At 50.6% G+C, this 17,457-nt stretch overlaps 1 protein-coding gene across 1 annotated transcript; it reads left to right on the forward strand.

The window, feature by feature from the left end:
• Positions 1 to 1,723: 1,723 nt before the first annotated feature.
• On the forward strand, positions 1,724 to 14,281 carry LOC144734695 (polycystin family receptor for egg jelly-like). The gene is made up of 4 exons (XM_078617002.1): positions 1,724 to 1,902; positions 6,276 to 6,804; positions 6,901 to 8,333; positions 8,946 to 14,281. Exons 1-4 carry the CDS (start codon positions 1,792 to 1,794, stop codon positions 13,386 to 13,388), a joined length of 6,516 nt encoding a protein of 2,171 aa, XP_078473128.1. The 5' UTR covers positions 1,724 to 1,791; the 3' UTR covers positions 13,389 to 14,281.
• Positions 14,282 to 17,457: the final 3,176 nt, after the last annotated feature.

The raw sequence follows: 17,457 nt of genomic DNA on the forward strand, positions 1-17,457 counted from the left end.
CCCCCCTCCTATGGGTCGGCCTTAATCGGCGGCTGCAGCTGGAGCGTGACCACGCGCACGCGCCCTTCCCCCGCTCATGTGGGTGGCCTTAATCCGTTGTGCAAACGCGCACTCGAGCCACAACGACGGCCATATTGATTATTAATGGCGCTCCTGAAGAAAAAAAACCCTGCGTGGCCCGGAGCAAAATTCTCAGCAAGCAGCGCCTAGCCTATCCCTATTCACTCCCTGAGTGTACCCTTACTCTACTTCTCACCTCGCGGACGTACTCATGGTGTCGCACGGACGCGGTGGGAGTCGGAGGGACGAGGGTACAAGAGATCTCTGTCTGGGGTTGAGTCGTAGCAGCACTCGCCAGCGTCCCTCGGACGCTCCGAGCGGCTGTGACTTCGACCGGGCAGCTCAACGGCTGGAGGAGCACTGCCCAATGTGTTTTCCCTCTCTCCTCTCATGCCCTCGGAATCCAAAAATCTAGGGTTACGTGGTGTTACCCTGTGCGGCCAATCGGGCACCTACCTTTCGATTTTAAACCGATGCCCCGCCCCTACCTGGAGCGTTGCTTTCCCTTACGCCTTGCTCCATTGTCTACGCGCCCGTCCTCCCGACCCCGGACTCAACCGGTTTGATCGGGGCGGCCGTCCCGCGTATACACAGCTTCAGTCAGTCCAGGAATTTTCCTCCCACCTCCTCTTATGCGCTGCTCGCTGGGTGTTTGCCCCCGAGGCCTTATCTCTCTGTGCTGTGAGTGTTCTCATTGCGGTTCGCTCGGTGAGCTTCGTCGTGCCCATACAATTTTAAGCTATTTCACGGGCCCGCAATGCAATTCGGCCTGGGGGGGGGCGGGGTCAGCCAATCTCCTGGCACTGGGAAACCGTGGGACATCCCCGTTAGGGGCCCCTCGGGTAAAAACCTATGGTACCAGGTGACCCCCCCATGAGACCTTACGTGGGTGCATGTGTGTGTTTAGTGGGGGTGTGCGTGCGTTCGCGTGGAGGGGTGCGAGGGGATAGCAGCGCCGGTGGAGTTGCTCCGTTGCTGTGGCACCACAAGATACATACACATAAAGATATATACACATAAAGATACATACACACAGAGATATATACAGAAATACACATAGAGATACATACACAGAGATACAGTAGAAAGTTGTGTACTTCGAGCGAGATTTGGCAGGCAGTAGTCGCGTGAGGTTTCGTTTTGCCCTTTTCTTTGGAAAACATACTCCTGCATAAGCTGTGCAGTACAGGGAATCATGTAAAGTGCTCTCCTGCTTTGCTACTGTTGATGATGTTAGTGTAACGTTAGTGATGTGATGAGACTCAGTAATGGATGTGAGTGTGAATACTGTAACTTGCGATCTAGAGGTCTCCAGTTTGGTTCCATCTCCCGGCACAGTATTTGAAACGATGCTGAGCAAGTTTTTGGTGCTGCTGGTGGTAGTATTGGATGGAGGTGGGAGTGGTGTTGATGGTGGTGGTAGAGGTGGCGTTGCTGGTATTAGCCGTGTTGATGGTGGTGGCAGAGGTGGTGATGCTGGTGGTTGTAGTGTTCCTACTATCAGTGTTGGTGGTCTCAATTAGGGTTGCCACTTTTTCCACTGCAGACAAAACCTGGTGCTGGCTGAGACACACAGGGTCCATTATCAGTATGAAATTGTAATGATACAGCTCGCCACAAAACCAGTGCTAATCAACTCCTGCCACCCGACGCACAGATGCCAACTCCTGGACTATCCAGGCCAAAACCTGCACAGGTGGCACCCCTGGTGGTTCTGTTGCTGGAGTGACCATGGTGTGGTCACGAGCCCTCCTGCCCGTCCTCATCATCATCGCTATGTCCGAACCTCTTCAAACTTCACTCTTCTCCTTCACCTGCAGCGGCCAGAAGCTCTTCGCAAAGGTCTTGTGAACACATAGCCCTTTCCCAGAGTGAGCCAATCACCTCTCCAGGGTGTCTACATTGCCCTGTCATTGCACCATATTATTCCAAAATGTTTTGCTCCTTGTGCTTTTGTCCAAGGAAACTTCAAATAACTTTTTTTTCCTGAATAATCTCCTTCCTTGAACCGACCTGACATGGAAAGTTGGTCCTGCCCTACAAAATTTCCGAATGGATTCTTGGCCTCATGATTTCAATAACAAATTTAGTCAAATTTGTAAAGAACGATAAATATAATTTACACCACTAAAATATCAGTGCAGACTGTAAAAACCACGAGCTTCACACAACATCAACACAGACTCGTGCACACAGTATTCAGCCCTCTGAGTCTTTGTGCATTATGAATGGTTGTTAAATTCTCAATATTCCATGAAACAACGTTGCGCCAACATTAGCCTAATGATTCCAACTACATTCTAACGTTAACCCAACAGATATTCTCAGGTTTTTTCGGTAAAGTCACGTAGGTAAAACATTAAAAGTAATGAAAGTAAAATAAAACAAAACAAAAATAAAAATAAAATTCACGACGTTTCGGAGGCAACACAAGTCTCCGTCATCAGGTGGGACCGTCACAGCCAGATTAGCTGCATCAAGTGAAGCAATGATTCAAAATGTAATCCCTTATAAGCAAGTTGAAGGGGGGGAGGAGAGGGGGGGGGAGTTCATCAGAATGTGGTAGCCAATGAATGGAACGTATCGGGAGGGAGGGGGGTGGGAGGGGGAGGGAGCCAACAAAACATTTGGCGACGGCTTGGACGCGGCTGCTGCGCACGCCAACACAATGGGCAGAAAGGGGGGAGGGGAGGTCTGATACACATGATAGAACAAAGGAACGAAAATGCCCATGTTTATACCAATGCAGGCTGAAAAATGAAGAGAGTACTGTTAAAAATAACTGGGGATGTTAACACTCGGTGAAGTAAATTAAAATAGTGCCTGTCAGATAAGATGGTCCAAAAAGTGTAATTAAGTCTTTTTTGCGTGGTTAATAACATCTTTCCAGTGATTACTGAGTTTGTACCCATCATCACGGTTGAAATTATGTCTGTGTTTGTATATTTGTATGGCTTCGTGTACAAACCTTTGATGGTAGCCAGGAGGCTTGCAGAGAACCTTGGTCTCGGAAAAGACAATATCATGAGAGCCCGCCGAGTTGTAGCAATGATCGGCAACGGCCGAAGAATCAGTTCTGCCGTGTTTCAGATCTGACTTGTGCTCGCGGACACGATCAGCAACATGACGTTTTGTTTCTCCAATGTAGCAATCACCACAAATGCAACTCAATTTTGTAGACTCCAGGATACTGTAAGTCAGGAACGACATCCTTCACAGATGGAATCAGATCACGGATTTTATGCACTGTGCTGAATCGGACTTGGATCTTATGTTTGTTTAGAATTTTGGAGATCTTTTTGGTCACGCCTGCTATGTATGGTAACGTGATAGTTTTGGTCGGAGTTTCATGTGGTTGTTTCTGTGTGGTGGGAGAGACAGCTTGGCGGATAGTACGGTCAGAGTATCCGTTCATCCTGAGGGCCCGATGTACATGTCTTAATTCATCAGTCAGGTGGTGTTGGTCAGAAATGCCATGGGCTCTGTGGTATAGCGTTTTGATGAGAGAATTCTTTTGAGATGGGTGGTGGTGGGAATCCGGTTTCAGGTAGGAATCTGTGTGGGTGGCTTTCCTGTAGACAGAATGTCCCAAGGATCCGTCAAGCCTCCTCTTAAACAGAATATCCAAGAATGGTAGTTTACCGTCTTTCTCCACTTCCATGGTGAATCTGATAGATGGGTGTCTAGAATTGATGTGGTCCAAGAAGTGGTTCAATGCTGGGAGGCCATGTGGCCAGATGACGAAAGTGTCATCCACATATCTCTTCCACAGGGAAGGACGCAGGGTGGATGTCTGGATGGCGTCTGATTCAAACTTTTCCATGAAAATGTTGGCTATAACTGGTGACAAGGGGGAGCCCATAGGGGTACCCTCATTCTGTTTGTAGAAGGTGCCATTCCAGGTAAAATAGGTGTTGGTGAGGCAATGCCTAACCAGCGCAGGTACATCAGAATTCAATCCCTGTTGGACTAAGTCCTCAATTATTGTTAGGGTGTCCGGTACTGGGACTTTGGTAAACAAAGATACTACATCAAAGCTGACGAGAATGTCATCAGGAGATAGTACCATGTCCTTAACCATAGAGACTAATTGGGTTGAGTTGAGTACTGCCGAAGAGGTCTTGCCTGTGAAGGGGAGCAGAGTATCTGATAGAAAACGGGCTAGTTTGTACGTCGGAGAGTTTATCGTCGACACGATGGGTCGTAGCGGGGTGCCTTCTTTATGGATTTTAGGAAGACCATAGAGTCTGGGAGGTCTTGCCGCCGATGGTTTTAGAGAGGGACGTTTGCTTGGTTCGATTAGGGAAGTCGAACTCATGATGATACTGTTGGTTTTTGTCGTTAGGCTTTTAGTGGGATCGTTTTTAATTTTGGAGTAACTCCCATCATTAAGAAGGTCCAGGATTTTGTTGTTGTATGAATCTTTATCCATGATGACCGTGGCATTGCCCTTGTCTGCCGAGAGGATGACTATATCATCTCTCTTTTTTAAATTCGCGAGTTCAGAGCGTTCGTTTTTGCTGATGTTACTAGTGGGTTTCTTAGCATTCTTGAGAATAGTAGCTATTTCAGCTCTTGCTACATCAGCATGGATGTGTCCTATGCCTCTGAGGGCTACATCAATCTGAGAAATCATATCCTCTACTGGTATATATTTAGGGGTGACGGCGAAATTTAGTCCTTTGGCCAGTACCGTTTTTAGATTGTCAGAGATTGGAATGTTACTCTGATTAATCACGGTCTTGTTAACATCCAGCTTTGCGATGTGTGGCTCTGGTTTCTTTTTAGATAGGAGGTTGAATTTAGAAATCAGGTTAGCTTTGCATTTGGCTGACATTGAGTCAGCAGAAGCAGAAGTCATGTTATCAACGTGGTTCCAATCAGAAGGTGACATTTTTTGTGTTAACATTAGATGTGTTTGTAAGAGAGTCTTGTCTAAATTATCGAGTTCAGATCGGAGTAACCTTATTCTCTCCGAGATTAGTGATAGGCTAGCTTTAAATAAGATCTGTTTGGAGTTCGGTGAGGACACAGCAGCGGATGTGAGTGTGAAAGCGATGGGTATTACCTTGTTATCGCGGCATCTCTTGAGGAAGGCCAGCGTCTCGAGAAGCTGTGACTTCTTGTCTCGTTGTCTGTTAAAAACTCTAACAGATAGGTGGAATTCCTCCCCGTAGAGGGCATTAATTCTAGATTTGAAGCTTTCGTGACTGCAATGATTCATATTCTCAGGTTTTTTCGGTAAAGTCACGTAGGTAAAACAGAACTGATTCTTCGGCCGTTGCCGATCATTGCTACAACTCGGCGGGCTCTCATGATATTGTCTTTTCCGAGACCAAGGTTCTCTGCAAGCCTCCTGGCTACCATCAAAGGTTTGTACACGAAGCCATACAAATATACAAACACAGACATAATTTCAACCGTGATGATGGGTACAAACTCAGTAATCACTGGAAAGATGTTATTAACCACGCAAAAAAGACTTAATTACACTTTTTGGACCATCTTATCTGACAGGCACTATTTTAATTTACTTCACCGAGTGTTAACATCCCCAGTTATTTTTAACAGTACTCTCTTCATTTTTCAGCCTGCATTGGTATAAACATGGGCATTTTCGTTCCTTTGTTCTATCATGTGTATCAGACCTCCCCTCCCCCCTTTCTGCCCATTGTGTTGGCGTGCGCAGCAGCCGCGTCCAAGCCGTCGCCAAATGTTTTGTTGGCTCCCTCCCCCTCCCACCCCCCTCCCTCCCGATACGTTCCATTCATTGGCTACCACATTCTGATGAACTCCCCCCCCCTCTCCTCCCCCCCTTCAACTTGCTTATAAGGGATTACATTTTGAATCATTGCTTCACTTGATGCAGCTAATCTGGCTGTGACGGTCCCACCTGATGACGGAGACTTGTGTTGCCTCCGAAACGTCGTGAATTTTATTTTTATTTTTGTTTTGTTTTATTTTACTTTCATTACTTTTAATGTTTTACCTACGTGACTTTACCGAAAAAACCTGAGAATATGAATCATTGCAGTCACGAAAGCTTCAAATCTAAAACCCAACAGATGGTTTATTGAGATGCTGTTAAGATTCTACCAGTGAACATGAAAGTTGGGCCAATGACGAGTGCATTTAGTTGAAACCTAAGAGTATGCATTTAGGAAAGCATGCTTCAGAATCAGTAATGTGTTTTCTCGGTCACCCTTCTCGAGCAGGTCGACACAGATGGAGACATCCATTGTCTAGTGGGCACCTCCCTCATCCAAGGGACCCCAAGCCTGGAGTTCATCAACGAGCCAGATTGGCCCGTCCCTTACTGCACATGGCCCGCCAACTTCGATGCCAACACCTCGCAATCGTGGACGGTGTCTCAAACCATGCACAGCTGGGAAGGGTGGTCTGAGAGCTTCTGCCTGCTCGGGCCGTACGGCACCACTGTGGCCCGGTGTTTGATGGGGGGAAACTGCCTGAATTTCACAATAGTCGGGCGCTTCTACATGCCGTGGAGTCCAGGCCTGCATGTCGTTGGGACAGACGATGTGATGGAGGGAGAGGAGGTGGCGTTTGTGTGGAGCGCGCCCCTCAAGAGTGAGGCGTGGTCCTACCGGCTGGAGTATGTGGGTGGCCAGGCAACGGTGTCCTCCCAGTGGCACGTGGAGCTTGACGGTGGCGAGACGTATGAGTACACGGCGAGCCTCGCATTCTACCTGGCAGGATTGTACATAGTGACGTTGTCGCTGCCTGGTGAGTGAACAACGTTGAGCCAATAGTTCCAAACACATACCAATGTGCCCCAACGTTGCATGTTTATTGAGGATAACCCCTCTGTTACCCATTCAGGTGGCCCCACGGTGACCGACAGCTGTGAGGTGCGGGTACAAACTCGCCTCCTGCGCCTGATCACGCTCTCCAGTGGCAGCAGCAAACCTGCGTCACTCTGCCCGATGAAGACGCCCCTCATCGCCTCATTCATCAGCACCCCCTTTCCGCTGGGGCTCGACCACTTTCTGCGTCTCAATGGACCCGACTGGCATGACTCCCTGGGCCCATCGAGCATCCCCGGCCAGTTCTGCAACAGTCTCGCTGGGGTGGACTGGAACAGCGGCGCAGACGCCCGTGTGCTTTCCCTCCATGATGGTGCCCTGCCCCACGCCGGCTCACTCAGCCTTGGGACCTCCGACTTCACCCTGCGCAATGGCATCAGCACTGCCGGCGATTTTTATGACGTCACCGGGGCTCGGTTGCTGGGCCTCGGCAAAACAGCCACCTACACGTGTGGAGTCCACGCTCTGGACCTCGCCGGTGGTTCCTATGAGGACATTGCCCAAGGCCAACGGTGGGGCACCATTCCTGTGGGGGGGGTGGATGCACTGCGGCTGGTGCTACTGCTACCCAACGGGCTGGTGTACGTGCTGGAGGCAAAGATATCGCCACCTTCGTCCTGCTTCTCATTCAGCCTGTGGGTGATGATTGACACGGCCGGACAGCTCTACTCACGGCTGGGGGCGCCTCGACTCAATGACCTTCTGCTATGGGGGCCCATGCAGGTGCTTCCCTGGTTCGACAGAAATCCACGCGCACCTATTGTGTGGTTCACACCGGTGCTGGCGCCGTGGCTGCAATGTGCCTACACCTTCCACGTCTCCTTCAGTGGTGAGGAGGAGCCCCTCTCGGCAAGCAAGTGGATGCTGGACAATGAGGTTTACGTTACCAACAAAGGAGCACCTGCGGAACACTTTGCATCCAAGTACTTTCCGGGGCAGCTGTTTCCATTCCCGCTTCACAAGGCCAATGGCTTCGTCCATTTCTGCACGTTCCCGAAGTTCCTGGGCTTCTGGGTGAAGCTGCACCTGTCGGTCGATGAGCTCTTGTTCAATGATGTTGCCTCCACGCTCGTGCGCCTTCGTCCCGTCAGCCACTGTGGGCTTCCTGGAGTCGCTGTCGAGAGGCCCCAAGCCTCCAACGGGATCCCCACATGGCCTCGCAGCGTCAACGTGGATCTCCGGGCCACGGTAGGTGTGGTCTGCACTGCCATAGTGCAAGTGGGGCACTCTTGGGAAGTCAGGAGGGTGGAGAGGGGTGCTGATGGGTCTATTATGCTGACAACTGTTGCGCTGCCACTGAGCATCCAGACCAACAGCACGATACTCAGCATCCCGCGCCACACACTGCCCTACGGAACCTACAATGCCATCTTCTCGGTCAGAGTCTCCCTGGATCGAGGTGCGTTGGGACAGGGCTTCATGGAAAATTCTGATTCCATTGATCTGAAGGTGAAAACACTTGCATTTTCAGCAACAATCATCTTACATTCACTTTTTTAAAAGTTGTACACCATTATTACGAATATATATTTTTGGCTATTTTCTGTACATGTGGCCTGTAACCCAGTGCTGTGAAGGCAACAGTAAGAGTTGATGGATCACACACAGATTTGGTTGTTGTCGAGCTGGAACGGTACCCTGGTTCACCAGGTAGTAAAGCAAAATATATGGACTCCACCTGTTCCATCTGTATAAGATAGAGCGTTTTCCCCTTGCTCCATGGGTTTTCTCCTGATGCTCCAGTTTCCTCCCACATATAAACAATCATCATTAATTGGCTTATAACACCTTCAGATATAGAGAACCACAGAGCTTGGGCAATGGTTGGTAATGGTGGCTCATGGCGTGGCGGTAGTCCCCCATCGTGCCACTGAGCCATCCTCTCTCTCTACGAGATGCTGTGTGGTAGCAGTGCAGCTTTACATGTTGACATTATTATTCATTGATGCTGTGTGTAGTGGATGTGTGTTTGTCATTTCAGGAATATGAATGAAAATCCTGTTTTTGTGTCCCGTTGATCCGCTTGGCTTCTCTCTCACCATCCCACCCCTGCTGGCACAGATCGATCGATCAGAACTAGTGGCCTCCATTGCGGGCGGTTCATTCCGTACAGCGCAATGGGCGCAGCCGCTCCAGCTCGACGGCTCGGCCTCCCACGACCCCGACGAGGCTTCCCCGCACCACCAGCTCAGCTTCGCATGGCTGTGCTCATGCAAAATCTCCGAGCTCAACGCCATGGCAGCTGCAGCGATCGATGCCTCAGCCGGCATTGCTTCCAATCCCTGCCGTGTGGCTTCCTCTCCAGCACCATTGCCTTGGGTCTACTCTATATCACCGACGCTAGACATCGCAGCCCGGCTACTCATGGCCGATGCAGTCTACCATTTCTTGCTTGTCGTACGCAAGGAGGGACGGGCCGAGGTCGCAAGTGCCCGGCAGGCCGTGAGGCTCACGTCGGCGAGCACGGTGCCTGTTGTTGAGCTCGTGTGCATTCTCAATTGTGGGCCGGCCGTCAACCCCAGTGAGCGACTCGTCCTCTCGGGCAGATGTAATGACTGCAACGAGACACCCGAGCGACGACTTGGATATGAGTGGAGCCTGATGTGGGTCGCTGCCAGCGCTAGCGGCGACACCACCACCGCTACCGCCACTGAAGTCCTTCTCGACTGGGACAAACATTCACTCACAGGGTGCCACCGCTCATTCCTCTCGCTTAATCCTCATGCCTTTGCCGACTATGTGTCACTACCGGGACAGCTACTGCTCCAGCTAAACACCACCTCCGCTGATGCGGGCAGGAGCAGCATCCACCGTTGGGCGTTCGTCGTCAACCCTATACCATCCGGGGGCTCGTGCAAGGTGCGCCCGACAGAGGGCACCGCTTTGGTCACCTGGTTTCAGGTCGCATGCAAGGATTTTCAAAATCACCACCAGCCACTTCGGTACAAAGTCTTCTCTTGCCTGGGCATCCCGTTGACATCAGTATGTGACGGCACAATCATCTACAGTGGCTACAACCCATGGTCTCCACAGTTTCTACTGCCTGGTGGCACACAGGTGCTCTGCATTGAGGTGTGGAATGCTGTGGATGCCTACACTACGCTGTTCCTCAACGTGTCAGTCTCCAAGCAGCCAGATACCAGTATAACAATTCTCGACCTACAGAGCATGGTGCTGGGCAATGACTCCAAACTGGTCATGATGCTGAAGGGAGGAGATACCTCTGCAGCTGCCTACTTAATCTATCTTGTCGCAAGCGAGCTCAATAATGTGGCCAGTAATATGGACGATGCACAACAGACTGCATTGCATACACGGCTACTCGGTGGCCTCGAGAATGTGCCCCTCAACAACAGAGATGACATCCTGTTGGTGTCAGCCGCCCTACAGAAGGCCACAATGGGAATTGGGAACCTGGGTGCTGGGCAGTCACTGGAACTGTTGACGAAAACGGTGACCAGACTGAGCAAGGTTAACAACGCCATTCACTCCCTCCTCTCTGGATTTGATGAGCTAGAAGCCATTGGCATTGAGCGTGTGGGCACGGCGGTGCTGGGAGCTCTCACGAGTGTTCTCGATGCGTCCTCCAGCATCTCCGAGGCAGCTCCGCAGAATCAGTCTGCCATGCTCCTGAACGTTGGAGTACCAGCCATTGCCATGATGGCTGAGCTGGGGGCCACTGTCCTGGTGAGGAAAGTGAACGGCGAGGCCTCCACAGTCCTGGAGGCACACGGACTCAGGCTTTCTGTGCGCAAGGCTGAGATGTGGGACATGGAATCTGGTGATCAGGCCAACGTAGACTGCACAGCCTGCCTGATGCACTCCCCTGTCAGCAATACAACCACCCCCTGGCTGGGCCCCAATGCCGTTGTGTCAACAATGCTGCTTGAGTTTGAGACGAGTCCCCTGCCGAGCTTTGGACCTGACACCAACTTTGGCTCCTCGGTCATAGCCTTCGCTGTGACGGCTGTGGACACCGATTTGAAAACAGTGGAGCTGCATACCAAGTCGGTAGACCTGGTGGTGCGTCGCAGACAGGTGGGGGACAAGGCCCTGCCAGTTCACTTCTACCCAGACGAGAATGCGAGGACGGGTTCTTCTGCGGAGTTTGTCTTCAATGTGAACATGATGAGCGTTGGTAGGGGAACACTCACTTTTCTCAAGTTTAGCATCAGGGATAGTGGGCTCTCCATCAGCCTCATGGTCAACATCAACGCCGTGGCCTCACGTGATGTGCATGCAATTTTGGATGATATTCCCTTCCCCAAGTGTGAAGGATCGGCAATGGCAGCTGAGTGCAGTCGAGACAGCCTCTTGCCTTCCAAGCCTTGGCTCCTGTCACACAGGACGGCCAACCCGCACCTAATAAAACTGCCCACGTGGATCTTGCAAAATGCCAGTGGCTCAGATAGTATGGGTAAAGCTGTGGCAACCTCTTACAGGATATTTGTGCGCTTAGAGCCGACGCAGCAGGTGGAGAACCCTGGGAACCTTGGCGTCAACGTGACGCTCTTCCAGGCCAGTTGCCTGGACTACCAGAGTGATGCCAGGGTTTGGGATGAGTTAGCCTGCAAGCTGGGGCCCCTCACCACGGGCGACAAACTGCACTGCCAGTGCGGGCCCAGCCATGGAGGCTTTGCTCGCATCGCTTTGGGGCTTATGCTACGCACCATGGCCACTCGCCTCTTCATCATCCCGGAAGTGATAGACCTGCGCAAAATCTTGGTGCTCATCAGGTCAGTAGCACACAACTTCATCACAGTACTCACCATGAGTGCCGTCCTCGTGTTTTTTGGGTTCACATTTTGCTGGGTGCGTCGGAAGCAACGCTGTGAGGACCAGAGGCATTTGGCAGACTCCAGTGGTGTCCGGTCAATATTCGTCACCCTCGATGACAAGGAGGAGAGTGACTCCTTTTTTTACATCCTCACCGTCTTCACAGGCAGCCGTCCCACCTCGGGTACCACATCGGACGTCTACCTCATGCTTGTGGGCTCCAACGGATGCAGCAAAACACACCATGTTTCAGCGCATGGTCGGAGTCTGATGAAAACCGCTTCCGTTGATGTCCTTCTCTTCACAGCAAAGCAGGATCTAGGCGAGCTGTGCTACTTGCGGGCCTGGGTCATCCATCAGGGAAACAGCCCCAGCTGGTACCTAAGTCGCGTCAAGGTCGAGTGCCCTCTCAGTGGACGCTGCTGGTTCTTTCTATGCCGGAGATGGCTATCTGGGAGCGACTTAGATCATATTTTCCCGGTTTCGGATTTGGGTGACTCGGCCAGTTTTTGGACAGTATTGAGCATCCAGTTTGCTGTGAAGATGTGCGAAGACCACCTGTGGCTGTCTGTCTTCCATCCGACGCCCATTGGGAAGTCGTTCACACGAACAAAGCGATTGGGTTGCTGTGTGTGCTTGCAGCTGTTCGACATGCTCACGTCCATTATGCTGTTCCGCTTATCGCAGCAGGCACTGCAAAACGCCCACTCCCTGGTTGTCCGTTTGTTGCAATCTCTCACCATCGTAGTGGAGAGTGCCCTCATTGGCATCCCCTTGCAGTTAATTGTTGTGAAGGCATTCCACAATGGAGATGTTGAAGCTGCAGCTGCTGCCACTGCTTACTCTTGCACTACATTCTACCTGCCCCTCCAGCCACAACATTCGATTCGCTTGATCAGACAACAGCCAGAATTGTCGAGCTCCTCACGGGCCCAAAAGTGGAAGGAAAGGCTGCAGCATGGCTGCTTCCCGGAGAGCATACAAAATTATTACATCGCTCCTCAGACTTCTAGCGGCATCCTTTCCCACCACCTAAGAAATGCACGCGGCACTTCTCAACTTAGTTTACCAAATGGGCCGAGGCTGAATGGCTGCGTCCTGCCAGAAGCCTACTTCGACAAGATCCTTGGCGGCATTGAGGTGTTTGAGGAGAGCACTATTCCTAGGGGCATCAACTTTCATGTCCACCAAACTAGCACCACTGATGCCACACTCAACGTGGTGGATACTTCTTCACATGCAGCCTCCAACAATGCTGCTATAATTGTGAATTCTAACGTGGATCAATTCGAAGTCGACAAAGAGGCAGACAACAATAACGACAAAGCATCTGACGAAAAAGAAGATGATGACACAGAATCTGACAACTATAGCACCAAAGAGGTGGAGTTTTACCGGCCACTCAGTCCAAAGTGCCGTGCTGTACTCTCGTGCTTGCGTGCATTTTTGGGCTGGGTAGTTGTTAGCACTGTGAGCTTCATTTCCATCTTCTTCATTATCCTCTACGGCTTTCAGTACGGCCAGGTCATCTCCCTGCGTTGGCTGTTTTCTACCGTTTACTCCATACTGCAGTCCGTGGCACTGGTGCAACCGGCACGCGTACTTTTGTTCACCGCCATCCATGCCTACCGCCGGCGGACCTGCGGTGACCTCAACTGGGGCCCCACCACCACGACTTCAGACTGTAAGATAGCCCAGCGCATCTTTGACAATGGTCAACAGTGGTGATCATGATGACCATGAGAGGAAAGATGGCTCCCGCAGCCGGAACTGCCAGCCATCTTCAGATGCCGTCCACGCTGTGCTGTAGAGGCGGGCCACATGGCACCGGCGAGACGTGGCCTTTGCCGCGTGGGCACCCGCAAAACGATGCAGCATCCTTTCCTACCACCTAAGCAACACACGTGGCACTTTTCCGCTTAGTTTAGCAAATGGGCCGAGGCTGATGAGCTGCGTCCTGCCAGAAGCCAACTTTGACATGTTCTTTAGCGGCATTGAAGTGTGTGAGGAGAGCACTATTCCTCGGGGCCTGAACGTTGATGTCTGGAAAACTAGCACCACCAATGCCATACTTAACGTGGTGGATACTTCTTCACATGCAGCCTCCGACAATGCTGCTATAATCGTGAATTCAAACGTGGATCAATTAGAAGTCGACAAAGAGGCAGACAACAATAAGGACTACAATCCACCTGTGTGGGAGAGTGAGGCAACTTGTCTCACTCTGCCAGGACTTCCGCTGCAGGTTACCTGTGGTTTGAGTTCAACAACTCAACTGGCTGTGAGAGTGATGCAATTTGTCTCACCCTGCCAGGAGTTAAGTGTCTGCTTACCTGTAGTTTGAGTTCAATAATCCATTTATGCTGGAGAGTGGAGTAACGTGTTTCAGTGTTGTCATGGGTTGTTAGTTAATATTTTTGGCTCTTTCGGTAAAGTTACGTAGATAGGTTCAAAGAAAATAACAAAAAATAACAAACAACTACGACTTTCGATCGCAACACAAGCAATCGTCATCAGGAGAAAAATAAACGTTGTAGTTTTTTGTTATTCTTTGTTATTTTCTTTGAACCTATCTACATGACTTTATCGAAAGACCCAAGAATATGAATTCCTGCAGTCACGGAAGCTTTAAGTCAAGATTGTTAGTTAATATTTATTCTGTAAATAAATAAGTGGTTCTAAAGACTGATTTTTTTTTTGTCCGAGCGTGTGATATTTGCTTGGGTGCAGTGAGCTAAGGGTCTCGGGCCGACCCTCAGAATACCCTTATAAATATCATTGTTATTAGTATGAAAAGATATACAAATATCTTTTCATACTAATAACATTGATAGTGGGGAAAATTATAATTGATAATTTCATGGTTGTTTGAGTATGTATGTATTTTGGTTAAGAAAACTTGGTTTGAGTATGTTTGTGTTTCGGAAGGAAAACGGCGAGACATGGCTGAAAAATAACACTGTCCTGGCAAAATCTTTTTTTAAGGATTTCTCCAGAAACCTACACCATTCATTTATTTTTGTCGAGCCGCGTTTAGAGCTATATATAACTTGTTATTTGCACATCTAGAACCTATTGCAGATTTCCCAAAATTAAAGTTAGGGTTAGGGCTGTACCCCCTTTCCAGGTGTCCGTATGATATAAGCCATACCTCAATTTCACTCAACGCAGTGAGCTGAATGCAGCGCCATATATCTACCCTTTCTGGAATGTTCTTAACTGGAGAGACAATCACAACCCCGTTCACATCTTCCATTGACACTCCATGCAAGTTATATCTCATCATCTAGGCATCCGAGATACATGTGTAGTGTTTTTATTTCACACGGACAACTTCATTTTCTCGTGTCACTTTTTATTGAACAGAACTCTTCGCGTTCAACACCCCGTAATTCCGTCGCAACACTCCCGCTTGCGCTGCTCGCCTGCTTTGCTCCGTTCACTTCGCTCGCTCGCTCGCTCTGCTCTTTCTCAGACTCTCCACTGCTGCCTTCTCTCTCTCTCACTCCTAGCCTCTTCACTACTAGCCTGTTCTCTCTCTCTCACTCTCCTAGCCTCTCCACTGCTCGCCTGTTCTCTCTCTCACTCTCCTAGCCTCTCCAATATTAGCCTGTTCTCTCTCTAACTGTCATAGCCTCTTCACTGCTAGCCTGTTCTCTCTCTCTCTCCTTTTTTTTACGATCAGTGGAAACAAGAAGATGCTCGGTGTATTCGGCACTTTGTTTCGTTCATCATTTCGTAATTAAAAAAATATATATTTAAACTTGGCTTTATGTAAACCCCCCCCCTCTAGCTCACTCTCTCGCTCACTCTCTCGCTCGCTCTCTCTCTCGCTCATTCTCTCGCTCTCTCTCGTTCTGCACGTAGCCCCCCTCGCAGTCCGACGGCCTCCGACGGGTAGCAAATACGTGTGTATATACAGGTGTGCAATGCAGTCTGTCTCTTTGAACACTCTCGCATTCCTCAATGAAAAACAGTCCTCCATGAGCGGGATCCCACCGCCGGTCCGTGACCACGAACCGGGTCCCGCACAGCCAGAGTAAAAGACGGCTCAACGCACGCTAGAGAGCCGTGTCTCCCAATGAACCGTAAGCTTCTTGTGGGTCCTGGTCGTGCCAAAACCAGCAACCCGGCTGCAGCTGGTCCTCCAACTCGGACTTCAATGGCTGGCCGGTCGGCTCGCCCTGCCTTAGTCGGAGCGATCCTGTGGGCGAAGGGGAGCCAGACTCCTGAGGCGTGTCCACTCGGGGTGGCGTGATAGGCTCGTAGGACGCAGGCCGTTTCTGGATGGGAGATGACGCATTGTAAATCGACGGCTCAAACTTTTTCCGCCATGATGGGTGCATATACCACCGGCGTTGACCGAATTGAATACGGACGCACTGGGGTCAACGAACACCAACAACCTGCACCGGCCCTTGCAACGGGCGACGTAGTTTTGGTGACGTGCCCACCGGTACCATGGGGCAATGGAGTCATGCCTTGTCACCTCGCCATGGTTCGCGTGGTGGTTGCGTACCTCGCAAGCGCTCGTTAGCCGCCTGATGCTTGGCGAATTGCATATGGAGGCCTCACGAGCCTCCCTCAAACGCTCAAGGGTCACCTGCATGGGGACCGGCACGGCCGACGCCTGCATGAGTCGGGCGGCTGCGGCAGGCGCAACAACGCATCTCTAACGTGGTGGGTCCCCTTCCTATACTGCACAGTAAAGGAGTACCCTTGCAAAATTTCCATCCAACGGGCCATTTGGCTGCAGAGGGTACTGAAGCGCAGCATGGAAGTCCCTGCCATACAAATACGGACGATACAACTGCATAAAGTGGACCGTGGCCAGCAGCTCCCTGCGTGTAACACAATACCTCTGCTCAGCAGGGGACAAAACACGGCTGCTGTACACCACCACTCTCTCCACTCCGTCGACTACCTGGGACAAGATAATGCCTATGCCCATATCACTAGCGTCAGTGTCGAAGATGGACGTCTTAGAGAAATCCAGGTAAACAAGCGGCGGTGCATCGAACTTTTGCCCTTTAGCAGTTAACTCGTGGGGCAGGTTCGCGATTGTTACGAAGTTCTTAACAAACCGGCGGTAGTACGAGGCAAAGCCCACAAAGCTGCGGACCTCTGACACACTGATTTGGGGGTTGACCACGTGCGCACGCAGCTTGTCTTCTTCAGATCAGTAGCGACTCCCGATGCGCTAACTACATGACCCAAATACTTCACTGACGTCTGTAGAAAATTATATTTTTGTGGTTTGAATTTCAATTTAGCGTCCTGCACCCGGAAGAAAACAGAGCGTACAGCTCCAAGTGCTCATTGAAATTTCGCCCGAAAACAATGACATCCAAATAAATAAAGCACGATTCCCATTGCAATCCCGACTAAACCAATGCCATAAGGTGCTGAAAGGTGGCCGGCGCAGAGTGAAGTCCCATTGGAAGGACATTGAAGTGATACAACCCCTGTGGAATGCGAAAAGTCGTCTTTGGTTTCGACTCCTCATCCAAAGGCAATTGTCAAAATCTCGACAAAAGATCGAGGGTCGAGGCGTCCAAAGAATCGTCTCTTCATGTCGACACCACTCCACTCTCATTCCGCGCGTTAGATGTTATTGCTCCGCGCACGGCTCGCTCATGCTCCCCACTGCTGCGCGCCACTGGCAGATGGCCCCGCCTATAGCCACGCCCCCTCACGAACCTTCCCGATGGTTACCCACAAGAACCCTTGAGCTCCGCCCTTGAACTTTGGCCCAATCAATCGCATCCAACTAATTGGCTAATGGCTGAAGCGGCGG

This window comes from Lampetra planeri, chromosome 52 (assembly GCF_965212315.1).
Source record: "Lampetra planeri chromosome 52, kcLamPlan1.2.h2, whole genome shotgun sequence".
NCBI classification, from domain to species: Eukaryota; Metazoa; Chordata; class Hyperoartia; order Petromyzontiformes; family Petromyzontidae; genus Lampetra; species Lampetra planeri.

What these genes read in the sequence shown, in the direction of transcription:
- LOC144734695 (XM_078617002.1), top strand. Translation starts at nt 1,792, where the DNA reads ATGGTGTGGTCACGAGCCCTCCTGCCCGTCCTCATCATCATCGCTATG. An exon ending in GCCAGAAGCTCTTCGCAAAG is followed by an intron (nt 1,903 to 6,275) that starts GTCTTGTGAACA and finishes CTTCTCGAGCAG; the next exon opens with GTCGACACAGATGGAGACAT. An exon ending in CTGATTCCATTGATCTGAAG is followed by an intron (nt 8,334 to 8,945) that starts GTGAAAACACTT and finishes CTGCTGGCACAG; the next exon opens with ATCGATCGATCAGAACTAGT.